This window comes from Corvus moneduloides, chromosome 3, assembly GCF_009650955.1.
Source record: "Corvus moneduloides isolate bCorMon1 chromosome 3, bCorMon1.pri, whole genome shotgun sequence".
NCBI classification, from domain to species: Eukaryota; Metazoa; Chordata; class Aves; order Passeriformes; family Corvidae; genus Corvus; species Corvus moneduloides.
The window spans coordinates 82,393-103,989 of NC_045478.1; the positions used below are offsets into that span (position 1 = coordinate 82,393).

Genomic DNA, 21,597 nt, shown 5'->3' on the forward strand with positions numbered 1-21,597 from the left:
CAGCTTGAGGTGGCCGCGCCGCCAGGGGCAGCCGGAAAGAGGCGGGCGGGACCGCGCGGGCGGGTGTGGCGCTGACGTGGCGGCCGCACCGGCACCATGCGGGGCGGCGGCGGTGGCGGCTCGGTGAGTGCCCGCAGTCTTTCCACCGGTGCCGCCGGTGGCTGCTCCGGGGAGCCTGGCTGGTCCGCGGGTCACCGCGAGATGGGCTCCGATGTCGGGATAGCGGGAGCGAGCCGGCTTCCCCGGGACCGCCAGCGGGGCTGTGCGGCCCGGCCCGACGCGGTGAGCGGCCCTGAACGGGCGGCGAGCGGGACGCGCTCTGGGCTCCCGGGAAGCAGCGGCGGGAGCGGCCCCTCTCCGCCCGAAGGCCAGGCCGTCCCCCGAGAACTCGGGCCGGGCCCGGTTTTGTTCGGCCCGGAAGCGGGCAGGAACCCCCAGCAGGGCGCTGTTGGCGCTGGCGGTGCGCTTTGTCCGAAAGGCCTTCGTTTACAGGAGGACGTAGTTCGTGGAGTGTGCGGGTAGGGTCGGGAACGTGGGGCTGGAACAGGGAGTTCCCCAAAGGATACTTAGCCCTCCCGCGCTTCGCGGGGACAGTCGGGGCCCGCAGGATGCCCGGTGTCCCTACTGGCACTTTCATCACCTCCAGTTGCCATATCAGCCTTCTCACCTCGGGGAGTTTCTCTGCTGTGCTTGCGCATCGTCTTGCCCGGCTGGATGCTGTAGAGCAGCCCGTCTCCAGCAGCAGCAGTGTTCCAGCTCACCGGAATGGCCCACAGTCTATAGGCAGACAGAATTCACCACTCTCCATCTTTTCAGGCTCTGGGCCCCTGTTCCACTTTTTCTCCCCTGTGCAAGGAAGGTGACTTTTTTGTTTTCCTTATGTCCAGCCGTTGGGCATTCCTGCATACATTAGGTCTCTGTTCTTTAGGTAAGAAGTAAACTGTATAAATGAAAAAGCATGCAGAACTTAAACACCGGTTTCTATAGGTGTTTCCTTCATAATTGCTGTTATTAACTTCTCAGAAAGGAAAGCCTGACAGATCATTTGCACTCTCCTTTTTTATTGCACATCCTTAACTGCCACCGAAGCTCTTCATACTAATCCTCGCTCTTATGCAAATTTTTTTAGTTATAAAACCCCCATGAATCTTGAAACACATGCCATGTTTGTCAGTCATTTCTGTTCTAGAGGTAGATTAAGCCAACGAATTGCAGCAGACTCTGCCTGCCTTTTTATTAATTTTTATCATTGAAACCTCATAGCCCTGATTTTTTTCTGGCTGCTGCTCAGTGAGGTTTCTCCACATTTCTCATGTGGGGATTTCCCAGATAATGCTGTTGACACTACTGTTTGGGAGTAAATAATACAAACACAAACATCCAATTGACTTTACTTTCAAAGGAGACAAGATTTGATTGTGAAGTCATTGATCAAGCAGTTGTGAATTTCTCTCCTGCTGCTTCCCTGACAATTCCATGAGAAAACTCTGGGGCTGGAGGCCTGACGCTCCATAGGCACAGTTTAATCATTCATGTCTTGCTATCAGTGCCTGCTACTGAACTACTTAACTGGTGGTTGGGGTGTCTCTCACCGTTGATAGCGTGCATCACATTTGTCTATAAAGAAGACAGGTAATTTAGCCATCATTTCCTTTTTTTTCTGTTTTCTTTTTTGTGTGTGTGGCTTTTTGTTTGTTTTGTTTAGTTGGTTATTTTGGTTTTTTGCTTTTGGGGGCTTTGGTTGGTTGTTGTTGGGTTTTTTGGCTTTTTTTTTTTTTGTTCTTCCAGTTTCTTAGCCGGTTCCTGTACATGGCAAAATACTACCTTTGTTCCCTGGGTTACAGTTTTGGTATTATATATACTTCCACAGGGCAATGATTTTTATTTTCTAGTTGGCATAACTACTATTTTTTGTCCTGAGTTTTCTAATGAAGAATGGCATTGAGTCATGATTAGTATTTGGAAGAGGGTGGTGGTAAGTGATTGTCCACGCGATAGGAGCAGTGTACAGCAAATGAGTTGTTCATACCGACTTGGAAATGTACATTTAGATAGATGTGTTAAATTACATGTCTTAATAGGAGCATAGCAAGTGATAAGTGACAAAAAATCTGTTAAATAAGAAAAAGGATTCTGTGATGTGGATAAAGTGAACATCTGGGCAGCTGACGGAGTATGACAAAGTGAGATAAAAAATGAAAAGAGGGCATGGAGGAGACTAGCGACAACATTCTTGGCAGGATAAATGCAAGAATTACTTCATTAAGGAAAAATAAGTACTATGTAAAAACTAGCAAATTAGTATATAAAATATTTGTCGTCATGTGGTAAAGTATAGGCAGAAAACATGTATGGGTGAATGTACTGGAGACAAAGAACACTCCATCACATCCCGTTGCAAGGGGAAAGATTGGCTTTCATATGGGGAATGTGGAGGGACTCATCCCTGTTCTGATCCAGTTCCAATTCAGCTGGAGTTGGAAAGGTTAAGCACTCCCAGTTTCAGAAAACAGTGGTTTGTTTTTCAGAGGATGATGTGTGTACATCCTCGAGGTGCAGGTGATTGTGCTTGGCTGCATAGTGAAACATGCTAAAAGAAAACAAATGATGCTGCTAATGTGAATTGTTCTTCCTTGTTAGGATGCCAGGACTGGACATCCCAGACAGCAGAAGCTCAAGAAGTCCTTGGGAAATAAGAAGTATGTGAATGGTTTTTTGTCCAGTTTGACTGAGGGCAAGAAAAAAGCTGAGAGAATCCTAGTGGAAAACCGTATCTGGTCTTTATATAATATTCTGAATTTTAAGAGCTTCAACAATTTTAATTAGTGTGTTGAGAGTCTCAGCTGACTTCACTTACTGGTTTGTAGGAAAAGTCCTTTTCTGATACTTCAGTGTGTATTAGCTTCCATTTATTTTTTTTAAGGATTTTAACATTGTGAAGATAAACATTTTAAGTCCAAATGGTGCTCCGAAATCTATGCATTTTGGGTGTGATTGCAACTTAAAGACAATAACTTGAGAATTCCTCTCCCCTTGCTTCTGCAGTACCTTCTGAAACCTAGTATGTAATGACCTGAGCTGGTGTCATCAGTGTCCCCCCCTTATTAATTCATGGATTGATGTGTTAAAAGGCGAGCTCCACAACTCAGAGTATTAATAGAATGGCCATCATAGTCATCACTCAAGTGATCTAGTTACTTCAGTTGGTGATTGTAGTAGCAATGGGTTACATTGCAAAATGTTTCTGTTCCCTTTCTTTCATCTTTACATAAATGCTATTTGCCCAGAGAATAGATATTCTGTGTTTCTTTGACATCTCATTCAGTTTTCTGTCATGTACAGGAATGTAGACGTCCAGGCATTTCAAGGCCTGAGAGAAATACTTTGGAACGGTGAAGCAAAGTTCCCTCTGATCTCTAGGAAAAAAATTCAGTGCTGCTTATTAGTCTAAAGTAGTCCTAAGGTAGTGTGATTTGTGGGATATGCTGGAAGGTTGTCTTCACTGCTGAAAGCCTTGCTAGTTAAAATTCTTACTGGCATTAAATCTTTAATTGCATAGTGCCAGCCCTGACTCTGGGAATAGAGACTGAAGGAGATCTTGCCCTTCGTGGGATGACAAATGTCTCTTTTGTAATGATGGGCTGCAGAAATATTCTTATATTCCAAGGATAAATGTATATTTTTTTAATTGAGATTCACTTGGCCCACTTCTAAAGTTGGAAGTTTGAGGTAGGAGGAATATTTTTTTCCGTTCCTCTTGAGAGCTTACTAGTGTCATTATCAAAAAGATGTACTGAAAAACAGCACTGAGGATGTTTTATCTTGCTGGCACTTTACAGTTCCCAAAACTCAGGAGATTCATTGAACTGTGAGATTAATTTTTAGAATACTTGGGAAGATGAAAAGGATGTTGTCTGTCAAGTTTATTGTGATTGTGTGTTTATGCATCCATATACACAGGAACTCAACTTGATGTTTTCCAGGTCTAAGCAACTTGAGGAGGTGGAAACTGCTGTTCTAGGAGTGAACAGTAACTATGATGACACAGTCAGCAACATTTCCTCTGCCTCACCAAAGGGCCCAGTGAACGGGAGTGCAGAGCCCAGAAGCAAGCGGACCATTCGCAGGCCTGCTTACTGGTTGGAAATGAGAGGAATGAAAAGCAGTGTTAACAAATCTTCAGAAAAAAAAGGTATTTATCACTGTTTGTTCAAGGCAAAACTGTTTTTCTCTCTGGTTCTTTTGTGAGAGATTAGTGTGCTTTTGAAAGACATGCTGCATTTCAACCACAAATTACAAGCTTGCTAGTGCTTCCCATGTATTAGAAGAAATGAACTTGCGCCACTGCACAAATACAGATACAGTTCTCTGACATGATGCAGTTCCTTTTGAGTGACTTGTCTATTAAAATAATCATTCTGTGGCTGAACTCGGTTCTGTCTGTAGAAGAGAGATGATGTACAAGAGTTACACCAGTCATATCAGAAACACGCTTCAAGAGCTTTAAAAACATAACCATCAACACTAAAGATGGCAAAGGGGACCATTCAGCAGTATTTGGGATTAGACAGCTTTTGTGGTTGGTAGATTAATATTTTTTTAAGGATGTCTTTAATTCTTTTATTTTCTCACATTTGTCAGTTATTATTTTCTGATTTGGAATGGTTTGGGTCTTAGGTTGTTGTAGGAACATTCAGATTTGGCCTAGGAGCTGTTTTCCAAACTTCTTGTGTAGAAAACGGAGAGTCAAAGCTTCAGAGAGTCAAAACTTCAACCTTCTTTAATGCACTTTCTTCTTACCTCTTAAGTCAGAATCTGTATTCCATTCTGTTGTGGGGAGAGGCAAATTCGGTAGCTTGATAGAAGTGAGACTGCTGTAGCTCCACACCCCCAGGTCCAGTCAGTAGCAAGACTAAGTATTTATTCACGTAGGAACAAACACAGACACACGACGTACGTAAACAGAAGCCACACAGATCAGCATTCACACAAACAGCACCAACAGCCTCCATCATTAAATACTCAATCTGCTCAGTACCTGATCTTTGGATCCCAGTCTCCTCAGCTGCTGGTCCATGGATGTACTGGCCCCTGAGGCTCACAGAGCCGTGCCAGTAGCAGGTGAAGACCTCCTTACAGACAGGCTCATACTCACAGACCCTGCTTGGTGTCAGACATGACAAGATTTGTATACTGACCAGTCACCTATTTACAAGCAGGTGTTCTTTGCTATCCTCCTACACCTCTTTTCCCACACTTGATCAACCCCAAACTGGGTAATTCTTTCCCTTTCCCTCCCTTTGATAGTACTCCTAAACATTCCAGTCTTGTGTAATCCTGAATTGTTCTCCACTCAGATACCGTGTGCTACATAACCCTAGGCATTAACACCATGCTCTCCCTTCTCACTGTTCCCCCCTTCCCCCTTCCAAAGGGTGCTTCAGAGAGGGGTTCCCACTGACTCATCCTTGTGGGGCTTCTGGGACAGACCCAGGATGAAGCTGTCTGTTTCTTCAAGTCCATAATTGGTGTTCCCTGCCTACCATTGTGCTTCTGTGCTCATCTGTATTCATGGAGATAAGACTTTGCTAGGCTTGGAAATATTCAGGGCAGGCATGATATTATTTGGCTTTCTCTATGCTCTTTTTTGTGTGAGTGTGGGTGAGGTTTTTATGACATAATCTAGCACCTTCTGTCTCTCTTCCTGAGGATTATTTTTCCAGGCCATGCTGTGGCACTCTTTCTTCCCTAGCTGCTGTATCAGAGGATTGCGGGTGGTGGGGTGCCTAAATGTTGCTGAGTTAGAAGGCTGTGTCCAGTTCAGGTGCCTCACAAGAACTCCTTTTTTTTGTACTAAGTATTGAATATGAGGATAAGATGAGGCAGCAGTAGACTCAGAGCTGTTATCCAGACTGAATACCAAGACTGAAGCATATCTGTTCTTACTTATCAGGAGAAGTACTTTTGAAAGGCAAGAGGAAATCTGAGGAAAGGGAAGGCAAAGATGTTAAAGAGTCTCCCAAGAAGAAGCAGAAGATTTCGGGTAATACAAATAACTTGTAATTCCTAATTACAAGCCTCCAGATAATTCAGACTTCTCTGCCGAAATGGCATCTTCCAGAGTCTTCAAACTCTATTTCTGATTCTAAATGTTTTGTTCCAGGAGACTGTTGACTAGTGTCTGCCTAATCAGTGGGAGGTGATCTAATTTCTGTCTGTCTTAGAAGCCCAGCAAAGGGAGGGAGGAAGGGAATTATGGGAAGTATAGGCTAGTCTGCATCATTTTAATGTCCCGAAAGATTATAGACTAAATAATCAGACACATTACATGTAAATACGTGGAGATTGAGTAGCTGATAACAGCAATATGGGTTTGTTAAGAAGAAATCAAACCCAAACACTTTTCTTTTGCCACAAAGACCAAAGGGAGAAATGCTTGACATCATAGATCTTTCATTTCTTCAAAAGGTTTGTCAATCAGTGGTTAGGTGCAAAAGAAGGTGTACAAGTGGTGAAAGTAGGAGCAGGTGACACAGAAGTGTACATTTGCTGTCCAGTCTTGCAAGGATGAGGTTAGGAAAGCCAAGGCCAGCCTGGAGTTGAATCTGGCAAGGGATGTGAACAGCAACAAGAAAGGAGTCTACCAGTACATGAACAGCAAAGGGAAGACCAGGGAAGGTGTGAGTGCACTGCTCATCAGAGGAGGGGAGCTGGCGACAAATGACACGGAAAAGGCTGAGGTACTCAGTGTTTTCTGTGCCTCGATCTTTATCAGTTAAAAGAATCCTTCAGGAATCCCAGGAGCCCGAGACCAGACAGAGGGAAAGTCTGGAACAAGGAAGTCCTACACTGAGTGAAGGAGGAAAAGGTTAGAGCACTTAAACAAACTGGATTTACCAGATCATTTGCCAGTAGTCCTGGCTAAGTGGGAAGGTCTGAGAGGACTGGAGGTTGACCTGTGTGACACCCATCTGCAGGAAGGGTGAGAAGGAGGATCCAGGGAAATACAGATCCGTTGCTCTGGCCTTAGTGCCAGGGAAGGTCATGAGGCAGATTATCTTGGGTACCATCACATGGCATCTACAGGACAATGTGGTGATCAGGCCCAGGCAGAATGAGTTTAGGAATGGCAGGTACTGCTTGACTAAGCTGGTGTTCTTTTATGACAAGGTGATGCACTTAACAGATGAGAGAAAGGCTGTGGATGTTATTTACCTGGATTTTAGTAAAGCCTTCTGACACCATTTCCCACATCATTCTTCTGGAGAAACTGGATGCTCATGGCTTGGACAGGCGCACTCTTTGCTGGGTAGAAAATTGGCTGGATGGCTGGGCCTACAGAGTCATGGGGAATGGAGTGACATCTGTCTGGGGGTGGTCACTAGTCATCTTCCCCAGGGCCCATTATTGGGCCAGTCCGGTTTAGTATCTTTATTGATGATCTAGATGAGGGGATTGAGTGCACCTTCAGTAAGTTTGCAGGTGACATCAAGTGGGGTGGGATGTGGATCTGCTAGAGAGCAGGAAGGCTCTGCAGAGGGATTGGGACAAGCTGGAATGATGGGCCAAGGCCAACAGTGTGAGGGTCAACATGGCCAAGTGCCAGGTCCTGCCCGTGGGTCACCATAACCCCAGTGCTCCAGGCTGGGGCAGAGGTACTGGAAAAAGCCCTGGGGGTGTTGGTCAACAGTGGCTCAACACAGGCCCAGCTGTGCCCAGGTGAGCAAGAGGCCAGCCAGTGGCACCTGGGCTGTCCCAGCACTGGGGTGGCAGCAGGGCCAGGGCAGTGCCTGTCCCCTGTGCTGGCACTGCTGGGGCACCTCCAGTGCTGGGGGCAGCTCTGGGCCCCTCCTGACAGGAGAGACCCTGAGGGGCTGGAGCGTGTCCAGGGAAGGGAACGGAGCTGGGAAGGGGCTGGAGCAGCAGGAGCAGCTGAGGGAGCTGGTGGGGCTCAGCCTGGAGAAGAGAAGGCTCAGGGGAGACCTTCTCACTCTTTACAACTTCCTGACAGGATGGTGGAGCCAGGTGGGAGTCGGGCTCTGCTTCCACGGAGCAAGTGACAGGACAAGGGGAAATGGCTTCAAGTTGTACCAGGTTTAGATGTGATACTGGGAGCAATTTTTTGCCCCAAAAGGACTGTCCAGCCCTGGCACAGCTGCCCAGAGCAGTGGGGGAGTCCCCATCTCTGGAGGGATTTGAAAGGCTTGTGGATGTGGCACTTGGGGACATGGGTTAGCGGTGGCCTTGGCAGTGTTGGGGGAACGGTTGGACTTGATAGTCTTAGAGGACTTTTCCAACCTAAACAATTTATGATTCCGAGTCCCGTGGGGCCTGACAGGTTGCACTGAGTGCTGAGAGCTGGCTGATGTCATTGTGAGGCCACTCTTGATTATCTTTGAAAGGTCATGGTGACTGGCAGAGGTTCCTGGAGGCTGGAAGAGAGAAAATATCACTCATATCTTCAAGGACAGAAAGAAGGAAGATCTGGGGAACTGCAGGCCAGTCAACCTCACCTCGGTCCCTGGGAAGCTGATGGAGAGAATCATCCCGGAAAGCATTTCTAAACGCGTGAAGGGATTTGGAGTAGTCAGTGTGGATTCATGCAGGGCAAATCATGCTTAAATCAACCTGATAGCCTTCTACAATGAGGTCACTAGCTTGGTGAAATAGGAGTATACAATGATGGTTCACGGTTGGTCCCTACATTAAATTCTAACTATTGTTCTTGTCACCGAGGACTTGGAAGTATGTAGACAGCACAAAGCTGAAAGTGACAGCAAGTGTACTGGAGAAAAGGCTAAAAGTGAAAGTGGTCTTGACAATAGAGAAACAATTTAAGAATAGAACAGAGAGCAGTGTAAAATTAAAGGTGATATCATTTGGGAAGAAATACTGTCACTGCTGAAAAACAAAGAACCTCCCAGGAGTCAGTGCTTCAGAAGAGGATTCAAGATCTATATCAGATCAAAAGCTGGGTAGGGACCTGCAGCGTCATAGTTGTTTTTAAGAAGGCAGATGTTAGACTGAAAGCTTTGAGCAGGAATATAGACTTTGTGAAGTAATTAGACGTGTGAAGTAATTCTTTTACTCTAATGCAGGGTCACCCATGGAATGCTGTTTCCAGGAGTAGGCACTGCAGTTCAGGAAATGTGTGGGCCAGCTGAAGAGGACAGGGAGATGAGAGCAAACAGCATAACCCATACTGAAACAATAAGAGTTTTTTAGTCTAAAGAAGACGGGAATGAGTAGAGAAATGAGACTCTCCATTTTGGTTGTCATCAGGTGGACTCAGCCAAACTGTGCACAGAGGATGTTTCAGTATGAAGAGTTACCATTGCCTGAGCTTTGTGTATGAACAACCATAGAGCTTACAAATATTTGGGTGGGACTAATGCCTGCCACTATAAATTAATTTTGGAAGGGAGTAGGAAACATAATCTTCACGTTGCTTTAAAAAAAAAACATTGAACATTTCTGGATAACTTTGAGACAGCAGACTAAATAGCAGCCTTCTAGCAAAAGAATCTGCTTTTTATTGTAACAAAGCTAGCAGAACTGAATCTTCTGGCTTGTCTTGTTTGTGTTATAACAGGGAAAAAACAGCAAGCTGGAACAAAACAGAACTCTAGAACGAAAGGCCACTGTGCTCAGAAAGAGCCAGAAACCTATGGCACAGGTAAGAAGAGGCAGTTGCTAAGAATTGTTTATGAAACAGATAAAAGATAAATGGGATTCTAGGATTTGAATCTGAGCAACAGCCGTGTTTCTGGTGTTTCCATTCAGTAGTTCACTTTACTGTTGACAAGGAAGAGCTGGCTGCTGTCCTGGCACTGTGTCAGTACTGCAGAGCAGGACTGAAAGGACTGCACACTCCCTGAGTGTAGTTCCACGTGCTCTTGCCATTGCCTAATGTAATAGTGAAGGGGGGATCACTTTTTGAGCTGAACAAAAGCCTGTTAAAATAGCTGCATTATTAAACTCATAAAAATATGTATAGTTTTTACTCAGCAGAATATGTTTGCAGGAAAAACTTTGTAGCTGTTGCTGTTCCTTTTCTGGGAACCAGAGACCCAAGCAGTCTGTCCTAGAAAAATAAAATTAGCCTTGATTCAGTGAGTGGAATGGCTTGGTATTTGTAGATCACAGCACTCATTAAACACCGCAGTTTTCTGCCAAGTGCTGTTTGATTCACAAACTTTTCCCCCAGCCTCCTGGAGAGGGACAGTCTGGGCCTGTTATTATTGGGAAAAGAGGAAAGCCTTTGGATCTTGTTAGAATTGGTAAGAATTCAGGTAGATGGCTGCTAAACCACTTTCTTCCCAGAACCCATTTCAGTAATTTATAATCGTTGTGGATTATGCCAAACTTTTGCCTGGGATTTCACAAAGAGGCCAGAAACTGGAAACCATGCCACACAGGCTGCTTTTCTCTGGCTGTTGAGTAACTTGACCTGGTGGTCTGTGGCTGCTTTTACTGTGAAAACACTTTTGCCCAAAGAAAAGTTTACTCAGCATGCTAAAGTAATTGTTTGACAGAAATTAGCAAAGGAAAAATGTCCACTGGTCAAGTAGAAGAACGCTCCTTACAAGGGAATGGTAGATTAAAGAGTGTTTGTAAAATGGTCTTTGAAAAGGAGTGATGTGTGCCTTGTGACATTACATTCCTAAAGCTGTAAATGAGCTACACCTATTGAAGTGTAGCTGGACACAAGTTTGGTAGCATGTGACCTGTTTCTTTCTAGGGTTCATTGTGCACATCAAAGGAGGAAAAAAAAAAGATCTTGCGTTAGCACTTGTATTCTAAATATTGTGTTTTGACAGGTAGTATGGAAGAGCAATGGTCTTTAGAGATTCAGGACAAAGGCCGAGTTACCTGTCCAACATGCCGGGCTGTGGTGAGAAAGACTGTAGAAGGACTGAAGAAACATATGGTAAATTGCAGGAAGGTAAGAACACAAGAGATGGGCAATGGTTTCTTTACTCCTCTTCAGCTTACCAATAGAAATGCCTGCCTGTTTTGTGTTGTATTTAAAACCAGTTTCATCTCATCATCATGTCCCTAAGCAAGAGTCCTTTATACATCTGTAAGAATAGTGCTTGGTGCTTCGTGCCTAGCCTTTTGCTGGAGGTTTGGGGTAGTGAACAATAGTTATTTCATTGTTCCGCTAAATTTTACTCTCCATAAAATCTGTTCTTAGAAGACAGTTACCAGGCCCAAATAAATTGTTCTGCTCTCCTGCTCCTTTCCCCCAAAAGGTTTTCCACTGCTTTGGTTAATTTACAATTACATGCGCCATGTCCCTGTTTATTCCTAGGAAATGTTCACATGTCATCACTGCGGGAAGCAGCTGAAGTCTTTAGCAGGGATGAAATACCATGTCATGGCAGACCATAACAATCAGGTAACACAACTGCTGTGCATTTAAAACTCCTACAGGCAGAACAGGCTTTGGTCCTTCCCTGGTACACACAGAAAAAGAACATGGAGTGGTTTTTTTCAAGTGGTGTAGCTGTTCAAATCTAGTCTAACTATTCTTTTTCCAGTGAGACTTGACATCTGAAAAAACAGTAGAATGTTACCAGACATGGTAGGCATGCAAGATCGTAGAAAGAGGGGATGAATTTCTGTTTAGGCTGGTAATAAGTCACACATAAAAGGCATTCCCAATCAGAAGGAAAAAGATTAGGCTGCAGTTTTCAGTCCTTTGCTAGAAAGCAGGAGGTTTTTCTACATCCAGAGCAGACTAGATTTGAGGTAAAAAAGCAGAAGCAGCAATTAGTTCTTGTCTCTCTGTACTGTAAAAATACTAATGCTACAATCTGCTTTTCCTCTTTGCTCTTACTTTAAAGAAGGCAATGTCTCCTGTTGTAGTAGTGAAGAATTAGAAAAGGTCATTTGGAAGTTTGGGTAAAGTTCAGATAATTCACTCTGAATTTTTTTGCATATTTCCCAGTACTGCAGTTTCTGAACCTACAGCTGTATTAGTAAATGATGCAGGTCAGGGATCAGGTTCTGGCCCTGAGGATTAGGTCTGTTGCTCAGTTCTAACTTTTTACTCAGTCTAGGCGTAATATTAGGTAATGTAGGAAATAATATACAATAACCATCAGAGAGAGAATTAGGAAATTGAGCCGTAGTTTAGCACTGATGAGTAACTGTTACAAGCAGTCTGCTTCACTTTAGTCAGGCTAAGTGGAAATGGTAGGACCAGTAAATGTTTAAGATGCATCATTTTCTGTCAGTTTACTCCTTTTAAAGATAATTCCTTTTTGGTTTGACCCCAGCCAGCAGTCAAGCCCCATGCAGCCCCTTGCTCTCTCCCCCACCCACAGGATGGGGGAGAGAATCAAAGAGTAAAAGTGAGAAAACTCGTGGATTGAGATAAAGACAGTTCAATAGGTAAAGCAAAAACTACGCACACAAGCAAAGCAAAACAAGGAATTCATTCAACACTTTGGCAGGGAGGTCCAGGCCCCTTCAGGACCACAGGGCTCCATCAGGCATAATAGTGACTTGGGACAAGAAACGCCATCGCTTCGAATGTCTACCCCCTTCCTCCGTCTCCCCCCAGCTTTATATGCTGAGCGTGATACTGTATGGTCAGGAATATCCTTGGGGTCGGGTATCCCAGATATGTCCCCTCCCAACTTCTTGTGCACCCCCAGGCCACTTGCTGGCAAAGCAGTACGAGAAAAGCCCTTAGCGCTGTGCAAGGGCTGCTCAGCAATAGCAAAACCATCTCTACGCTATCAACTCAGCCCAATTCCAAAACACAGTCCCATACCAATTTTCACCCCAGCCAAAACCAGCACAGATATAGAAAGTGATCATTATAGTAAATACCTGTCTGTAAAATCATAAGTTGCAGAGATTTAATTATTTTAGAAGCTTTCCTGCGCCAGTGTGTTGAGTAGTGAATTCCCTGTGAGAAGAACTGTAAATGCTGAGCGTCCTGTGTTTTTCATTCATCTTTCTGCTGTGCTTTAGCCAGTTGTGAAGGAGGGAGAAGAATTGGATGAGCAGCTTGAGCGAGACCGCCTTCGGAAGGTTTTGAAGCGTATGGGAAAACTAAAGTGTACAAGGGAGGTAAGCTGAATTGTGCAAAGTGTGGATTAAACAGCAGTGGATGCCTAAACATAAAACATGAGAGCGCTGTTGAGTATGCTCTGGTGCTGGCCAAAGCAAGATTTGTTTCAAGATCCCAGCTGTGATTTTAAGGCAGAGTAGCATAGAATCATAGAATAGTTTGGGTTAAAAGAGACCTTTAATAGTCATTTTAGTGCCAATTCTTTGTTGCAGATTTTGTCTGTCTGAATAGACTAACATTAAAGTTTTATACCTGCCTGTCTCTGCTCTGTTAGGAAAAGTGATAGTGCTTTGGTCAGCAAACTGTGAATCCTGTACACACTGGTTATGTAATCCCTTGAAGAACTGTTTTCTTCCATATATTTTTCTTCTGTGTTGACAGGGCTGCACGGGCAGCTTCACCAGCATAATGGGATACCTATATCATGTTAAAAAATGTGGGAAGGCTGCTTCTGAGCTGGAGAAAATGGCTATGAAGTGCCATCACTGTGGAAAAGCATACAGATCAAAGGCAGGACTTGTCTACCACCTCCGATCTAAGCACGGGCCGGTGAGTGCACCCTGCAGTGATTGTCAGGGGACTGTGATGGGACTTCAGCCACTCAGACTTGAGACGTGTTTAGGCTTTTGTCTGCTACTTTGATGGGTAATTACAGATCACAAATCTTTGCCTTTTCCTGCCCCTGGATTATTTTGTCCTTGATAGTTTCCTTCTAGCAGCAGCTGTTGCTTGTCTGTGACTGGGATGAAGTTTTTAATAGTAAATCAGCATGGCAACAGTAAATGACCTGATGAAAGACTGATGCTAACATAACTCGTGAGATGCTTTCCTCTGCTCTTAAAAGACTCACCACTGGAGCAGAACAGGCAGTGCTGTGCTTGTTGTCCATGAGGGTTTTACAGTGAATGATGGAATACCTTTCAAGACTAGCAACTGCGTGAAGCTCTCTGCTTAAGCCTCGCTGCTGTGACCCCTGTGAGCAGATCTGGGGGTCTGTCTGACTAGTAGGATACGCTTCTGTCCTGTGTCCGTGACAGTGTACCATAGCTGCTGCAGCATATTTATGAGGGATTTGGCAAAACATTTATTCCCAGTATTTAGTGTAACTGAAGTAGGAAGTAGTAAAGGTGGGTCACCTTTTTGGGCCTTGATTTCAGGTCACTTTCCTCCATGAGGAGAGAAGAACAGAGAACCTGAAAGAAATGAAACGGGAGCAAAACAACACAGGCAGAGTTCAGAGGAGATCTGCAAAGGTGGCGATCTACTATCTCCATGAGCTGGCTGGAGAAGAGCTGGCCAAAGAGTGGCCCAAAAGAAAAGTTCTGCAGGACTTGATTCCAGATGATCGGAAGGTACAAGGCCTTAAAAATGCTTTATAGGGTTCAAGTTTATACCTCTACATCTGATGAGTCTTGTACAGGCTCCTACCCCATGTTTATGGCACATGGAAAGCAATATGTTGTGTGGAGGATTGGGTTCTGCTCTCTCTGGTCTTAGATTACAGTATTTCTGCAGCAGCAATTGCTGTGGTGTAAGTGTTTTGTTCAGGCAAGCTGTAATGACTGTAAAGTCCTATTGCTGGAATTCTCAGTGGGCACAAGGAACGTGGGCAGTTATGGGCATGATGTTGCTCACAGGTGATAGGCTCAAGATCACTCCTGCCATGCTGTAAGGCCCCAGCAATCCTTCCAGTCTCTCATACATGCTGTGGTATTTCACAGTGGTTTAGGCTTCAGAATTTCCAGGAGCATCTTTTAAGCTGTGAGGGAAACCCAAAGGAAAATGATGCTTTATGATTTCAGCGGGGTAAGTATATTTAGAGGAATTGTTGTAGTCAAGGCAGTGGGAAGTTTCAGATTCTGATACTGTGGGGGTCTTCTAGATTCAGTTATGTTTCTAGAGAGTCGGTGAGACAGGAAAACATTGATTGTTGGGAGTTTGCCTGTTAGAGTAGGAGAAGAGATAGCACTTCTCCCTCAGCCTGGAAGAGGAGGAGACTTACTTGGCATTCTGTGTAGCCAGCATTACTTCCAGCTCTCGATTCCGTCTTTGTCTCAGCTGAAATACACTCGTCCTGGACTGCCCACGTTTAGTCAAGATGTGCTGTGCAAATGGAAAACGGAGATAAAGATGTACCGAAGAGTCCACTGCCCAAATCAGGTAACCCTTAACTGTTACTGAAGCTGCAGAGGGGACAGATTTCAGGTCTGTTTGAGCCAACAGCTTCCCACAACCTTGAAACTGCAGCTGGTCTCTCTGTGGGAGACAAATCCTGCTCCATCTCAATATGGTTGTTCAATGTAATCAAGACCCTGTTTAGTCTTGGGGATGTTTGGGGATGTTCCTTTTGTCCTTTGCATCAAAATGCCCTGGGGATGATCCTTTTGGGAACGTGTGTGAACACTGGAGAGCCAGTAACTTGGTGTCAGGCTGGTACAGTTTTCTCTTCCAGGTGGGCAGTTGGTCCATTTGGAGGTTTGAATAGTGGAAAAATGTCAGGCCCCTGCCTTTCTATCTAACTCTAATCACAGAAGGAAGGAGTAGAGGTGGAAATACAAGAGTAAAGAGACTTTGTCTGGCACAGTGTTTAAGTTTTCTTCATTGCACTGGACCAGCTTTAAGCCCTGTTCAACCTGGCCTTGAGCATTTCCAGCTCCAGCCACAGCTTCTCTGGACAACCTCTGCCAGGGCCTCACCACTCTGACAGGGAAGAATTCCTTCCCAGTATCCCATCGAGCCCTGCCTTCTGGCATTGGGAGGCCATTCCCCCTTGTCCTGTCATTCCAGGTCCTTGTCCAAAGTCCCTGTCCAGCTCTCCTGGACCCCTTTAGGCACTGGAAAGCTTAGCTTCTTACAATACCTTACAGTCAGATCCAGTGAGAACAAATGGCCCCATTTTGTGGCCTCCACATTGGTGGAGGTGGTGGTGGACATCTCCATGTGATACATGCTGTTGGAGAGCCAAGGGTCAGTGGCAGCTGCCCTGTGGGTTTGGCATACAGGTGATGCCTTCCCCCTGCCCTACCCTACCCCACCCCCAACGCTCTCTCCCCAGTATTCAGGCTAGCGTCATTTTCAAGTATCAAAATTGCAGGCACCATGTTGTATGTGGAGCTGTCTCCAGAGAGCAGCTGTCCTGTGGTCACCAGCCAGTAGCCCAGCAGCATGTCTTGCTCCTGCCTCCTGTTCCAGGACCTGGGCTGAGAGCTGAGCACAGTGTGGTACCCCAAGACTGATGCCTGAAGCTCCCCATGGGACAGGCCTGTAAAGCTGCCCTTTAACTGAGACCGGGAATGTTGTATGCTGTACTTCTGCTCTGTGCCACTAGAGACATGAGCAGTGCAGGAGGGAGAATTGCCTTGTACCTGCCCCTGTGTGCTCTGTTTGAAATTTTTCTCTGTTGCACTTCAAGCAGAAAGCAAACTACCATTTTAGTCAGGCTGTTGATAGAGCATGAGTGTAACTGTCGCAGGAGTCTCTTTATTATGTCCAAGTGTGCTCAGAAACTGGAAATATAAATACTAAGCTTAATGAAAACTTAACTCTTATACTGGTCTTTTTACTAGAACCCTTCTGGCTTTGTAGGATTAGTATCTGCCTCCCTCTACTTCTCTTTTGCGCTTTTGGGATTGCCCTCCTGACATAATAATGCTTTATTGTCCAGGAAGAAGTGATTTTTTGCTAGCATGTTGTTGACATGCTTTTTTTTTTACTGTTTCAGGGTTGTGAATCTGTGTATGGCAGTGTCTCAGGACTCAAATCTCACCTTGGCACATGTACCTTGGTTGGTAGCCTTCCTCTTAATAGCCCCGCTGTCCCTGTCCCTCTGATAACCCTTTATTCAAGCTCTTGTCCTGCCATCTGCTAATCTAGATCCTCACAAGTTCATGGATTCATAGAATGGTTTGGGTTGGAAGGGGCCTTAAAGATCATCTCATTCCAACCCCCAACTTAGGTGCTCCGCTATGTGCTAAGGAGGTTGCCGTTGCAAACAATACTTGAGATCAGGAGGAAGCACCTTAATGGTATTCCTTTTAATGACACGACAGTTCTACCTGTAGATTCACAGCTACAAGAGCAGTTTTTCCAGGTGCACTGCCAGAGACCTTACGGCATCTCAGAGAGCAGTCCTGTGGCTTCATGGCACAACTGCTCACTCATGTCAGTGCTCCTGTAGCTAAAGCTTTGTCTAGTGTGGATGAGAGTTTCTAGTTTTTATTGCCGGGTTCTATCTGAGCAAGATTCAAATGAAATATATAGGTTTATTATCCTCCTGGTCCAGCAACTCTTGATGGATTTTTTTTGTTTGTTTGTTTGTTTGTTTTGATGCCAGGGAGACTTTGTGGCTGGTAAATACAAGTGTCTTCTGTGTGAGAAGGAGTTCATTTCAGAGAGTGGGGTCAAGTATCACATCAACTCTGTGCATGCTGAGGTAAGACAGAGTGGAACCTCAAACCCCAGGCTGTTGGAGGTGGGGAGTGTCTTAAGAAAATGCTGGATGTGTGCCCTGTTTTACTTTTTACTTGCTCACTGTTGGGAACAGGTTCCCTAAACTTAGCTGGTCTTATGTATTAGTCTGGGAAGCAAGTGTTGTGTCATGTCACATGCCTTGTCCCAAGCTGCTGCTGCTCTGTTCAGCTCTGCAGCATTTCCTGTGCCTTTAACTAGGCAAATATCAAATCAAATCTGAATCCTCTGAGACAGAGTGACACCTGAGGAGACACATGAAAGAGCAGAGCGTTGTTAGGCAGTTGCCTTTCCAGATTTCACATTTCAGGGAAACCTTTCCCACAAGGCAGCTATATTTAAGTTCTGGAGGCTTTATGTGGTATTTCCACCACCATCGGTACCAACCTGTTGCCTTCTAAACCTGCAGGACTGGTTTGATGTGAATACAACGACCACCAAAAGCTTTGAGAAGCTAATGAAAATTCGCCAAAGGGAAGAGCAAAGGAAGCAACGGAAGAAACGTCCTTGACCAGGGGCAAAAAGAAGAGAGCTGGCACCCTGGCTGCCAAGAAGCTCCCCACTGTTGGAGTTGAAAAATGAGGAGAAGTAAGAGAGGTTGTCCACAGCGAGGTGGACAACGAGAGTGCGAGCAGTGAGGAAGGGGCACCCCGAGTTGCACAGAGAGCTGAAGTTCCAAAAACCAGCCGCAAGCGAGGCCGAAGTAAATCCCTAGAAGATGAGAAGGAGTAATTCTAAAGCTTTTCAGTTACAAGCCCCACTTCTGTCAGGCTCATTACCCACAGCACTAATATAAGCAACTGGATGTCTTTGGGACTGTGACTCAAATCTGCGGGTGACTTTGATACTGAAACTTCTGCATCTGGTCAGTTGTGAGGCATACAAACCAAAGCTGTGGTGCAGAGGCTGCTTCTCCTGGTGTGGTTCCTTTGGACAGTGACACTAACAGTGTACCCAGTGTATTTCCTGCCCTGGTTGCAGTCTCAGTTTGGTCATACTAGTTGCTTGTTTAGTGGTTTCCCATACAGCAAGTGTCTGTTTTGTCATCTTTCTCTGATGGGTGAGATCAGGGTTCTTTTTTACAGTTCTTCCCATAAGGGACTGACTAGCACAATGTTTAGGTGTCTTCAAGGGGGAAATCCTTTCTTGCACAGAATGCAAACTAAACATGAAAACAGTGCTGTGCAGAATGCAAAGGCTCTGGCTTGCCCTATCACTCTCCTGTCTGTTGTCAGCAAGGCTGCCACAAAAGCGATCTTCTCAGTGTTTGCTGTAGCCTGTTGCACAAGGCTCTATTTCGTACACTGGTGTTTAGGCTCAGCACCAGACAGTAACATGTCTACCTGGAAGGGATGGAATGTCATTATTACCCTTGTCAGGAGCCCACTGTTCCCCTGGCATCTGTCTCCTGTAATGCTGGACATTAAAGATACGTAGAAAGTCTTCCAGTGCAGCAAGGAATGAATGCTCTCAAGCCCTCTGGAGATTCACTGGCCTTACAGAGCCTGCAGTAACTAATGTACTGAGATGGCCTTTGTGTGCCCTCTGAAGCCCACTGGTTTCATACTCGCCTGGGAAGCATACTGCAAGACAGTGCATGCCTACATGAGCAGCCTGCTAGTGCTGGGACCAGGTTCCATGGAGCTGCCTTGCCAGCGTGTGGTTCTTTGTCATGCCAGTGCTCCCACAGCGTCCTTTTTCCCGGCTTGGTGGCAGATACCACCTTCATTGTCTTACATAACCTGTCTCTTTTCAGTATCACCTCTCTGTTCAAATGAGGTATATTAGCAGTGGCTTCCCTGTGTAGAAAAGGTTAAAAGAAGAAGGGTCATTATTTTAAGTCACGTGTTGGCATTTGTCTCTGGATCGTAAGGAATGATATCTTCCTGTGCTCCATAAATCATAGAATGCTAAGGGATTGGAATGGACCTTAAAGATCATTTAGTCTCACCCCCCGCTGCCACAAGCAGGGACACATCCCACTAGACCACGTTGCTCAAGAACTTATCCAGCCTGGCTTTGAACACTGCCAGGGTTGGGGCATCCACAACCTCCCTGGGGCAAACTGTTCCAGTGTCTAAATGCAGTGGATGTCATAGAAGCTAGCAGGAAGCAGCAGCACAGGCAGTCCTGTTTTTCAAAGAATGGATTCTCCAGAATCTCTGTTATCCAAAGACCCACTGTACCAGAAAATTGCAAAATTTGCACTGTCTGACAAAGTTGCTGGTGCTGAAATTCACAGGGAAGCCATTGCAGTTCCCCAGTCTGGGGAACAGGCAGGTGTTTGTACATGTGTGTTAGTACCAGCATGATCACATTGTTCTTGACAGGGGGGGAGTACTGTAGGGCCAAGCTGGTCTCAAGAACTGCCTTTGGAACCAGGTGCTACTGCATATGCAAGTGCTGTGCTGAAAGCAGATGTGTGGACTGTGCAGGGTTTGTAAAGTCTGCAGTGAGATGGGCAAGATCAAAAGACAGCAAAATAAAATGTCACCAATGCGAGAATGTGGTTTCTTGTCTCTCTGGTGCGTGGCGTTCTTGGTACCGTCCCTCCTCGCACAACACGCCCCAGCCTGCCTGTGAGGTTGTTCTGCATGCTCTGGCAGTGTTCAGTTGCCTTCATGGTTTCTCCTCAGAACTCCACAGCGCTGTACTTTGAGCAAACATTCACTACCTTCCCACTCAGTACAATAAACCCAGGAATTAAATAAGGTTTTTCTTAGTGGTTTTCAGTCTAGAGTCCTATTTTCTGTCATTATGAGTCCCTAACTAGACCTGCTCTCTAGATGTGGGTACTTTGTGACTACCTGGGTTTTGTAGTTACTTCAGTAACATACTCCTCCACATAACATGGCATGTGGGGAAAAAAGCATTCTCCAACAGTCCAGCCCAGTCCATCAGCATTAAAGCAGATTGTTTGCTGGACTGGCTCAAGCTGGTATGAAGTGGTGGCATTGCTGCCACTCCGCTGCTTGTGAGGAGAGATCTGTCCCGGAGCACCTGCATCCTGCTATAGCGGGGCTAAGGCAGCTGTGCTCCACTGCTCTGAGGGCAAGGAATTTAGCAGAGGAGCAGAATCCCCTCCCTCACCTCCTGTCCACACTGCTGGATATGCAGCCCCGGATACTGGTGGTTTCTGGACTGCCAGTGCACATGGCCAGCTTGTGTCCAGTTTTGCTATCCCTAGGACCTTGTCCACTGGGCTGCTCTCCATCCATGGATTCCCCCAGATTCTTCTGGACGACATCCCTCCTCTCCAGCAAAATCAGTTGCACTGAGCAGCTTGGATGAAGACATTACACAGCGTGGGCAACAGACCCTTGAGGAATGCTGTCCACTGCCCAGCAAAACTGGTCCTTGCTGTTATCAATTCTACTTGAGCAAGTACATATTTAGAAAGAGATCCAGTTTTGAAGGAATCAGAAGTGATAAGAGACCAGCTAGTCACTCAATACTTGTTGCAGTGATTCATTGTACTAAAAAATGCCATGTCTTCTCATTGGAACTTGTTTTCATTTCAGCCTCTGTATCCCATACTCCTGAGTCCTGGTAACTGAAATAGCTTTCCTGCATATTTTTAGTCATAATTAACTCCATACATAATTTGCTGTATGAGCTAAAGAGGCTTGCTAGTCTCAGTCAAAGCAGGTTTTTCTCTTTTTTTTTTTTTTTCTGTTTCGCATTGTTCTTCGCTGACATGTTACATATTGATGGGTGCATTTTTCACTTTTTAAGTCCAGAGAGATGAACCAGGAACCAGCTGCAGTGTTCTGTAACAATCTGGTTTATATAAGATCCAAAGATAACCTTGCTCTGCTCTCACCTATCTCTTTTTGTCCTCAACTCCTTCACTACACTGTTGATAGTTACTTTTACCCTCTTAAGTACATTTTGCAGTTGTTTTGCAAATGCCTTTGAGGACCCATTTCTTTTGTTTTTAGAAACTCAACAGGGTTTAAGGCCAGACGGCATATGATGAACATATTCTGAAACACTGGGGTGTGTTTCATGGAACTACTCCAGCAGAAACCTTAATAACTGTG

The 21,597-nt window shown here is 45.3% G+C and overlaps 1 protein-coding gene across 1 annotated transcript; it reads left to right on the top strand.

Annotated features, from left to right (window-relative positions):
• The first annotated feature begins 3 nt into the window (after positions 1 to 3).
• On the top strand, positions 4 to 20,059 carry ZNF512 (zinc finger protein 512). The gene is given in 17 exon segments (XM_032103053.1): positions 4 to 123; positions 2,641 to 2,699; positions 3,984 to 4,192; positions 5,954 to 6,043; positions 9,593 to 9,676; positions 10,821 to 10,945; positions 11,315 to 11,401; positions 12,988 to 13,086; positions 13,469 to 13,636; positions 14,245 to 14,439; positions 15,146 to 15,247; positions 16,809 to 16,871; positions 17,421 to 17,519; positions 17,964 to 18,060; positions 18,063 to 18,133; positions 18,136 to 18,165; positions 18,167 to 20,059. Coding segments are annotated over 17 exon segments (1,725 nt in total). The 5' UTR covers positions 4 to 96; the 3' UTR covers positions 18,287 to 20,059.
• Positions 20,060 to 21,597: the final 1,538 nt, after the last annotated feature.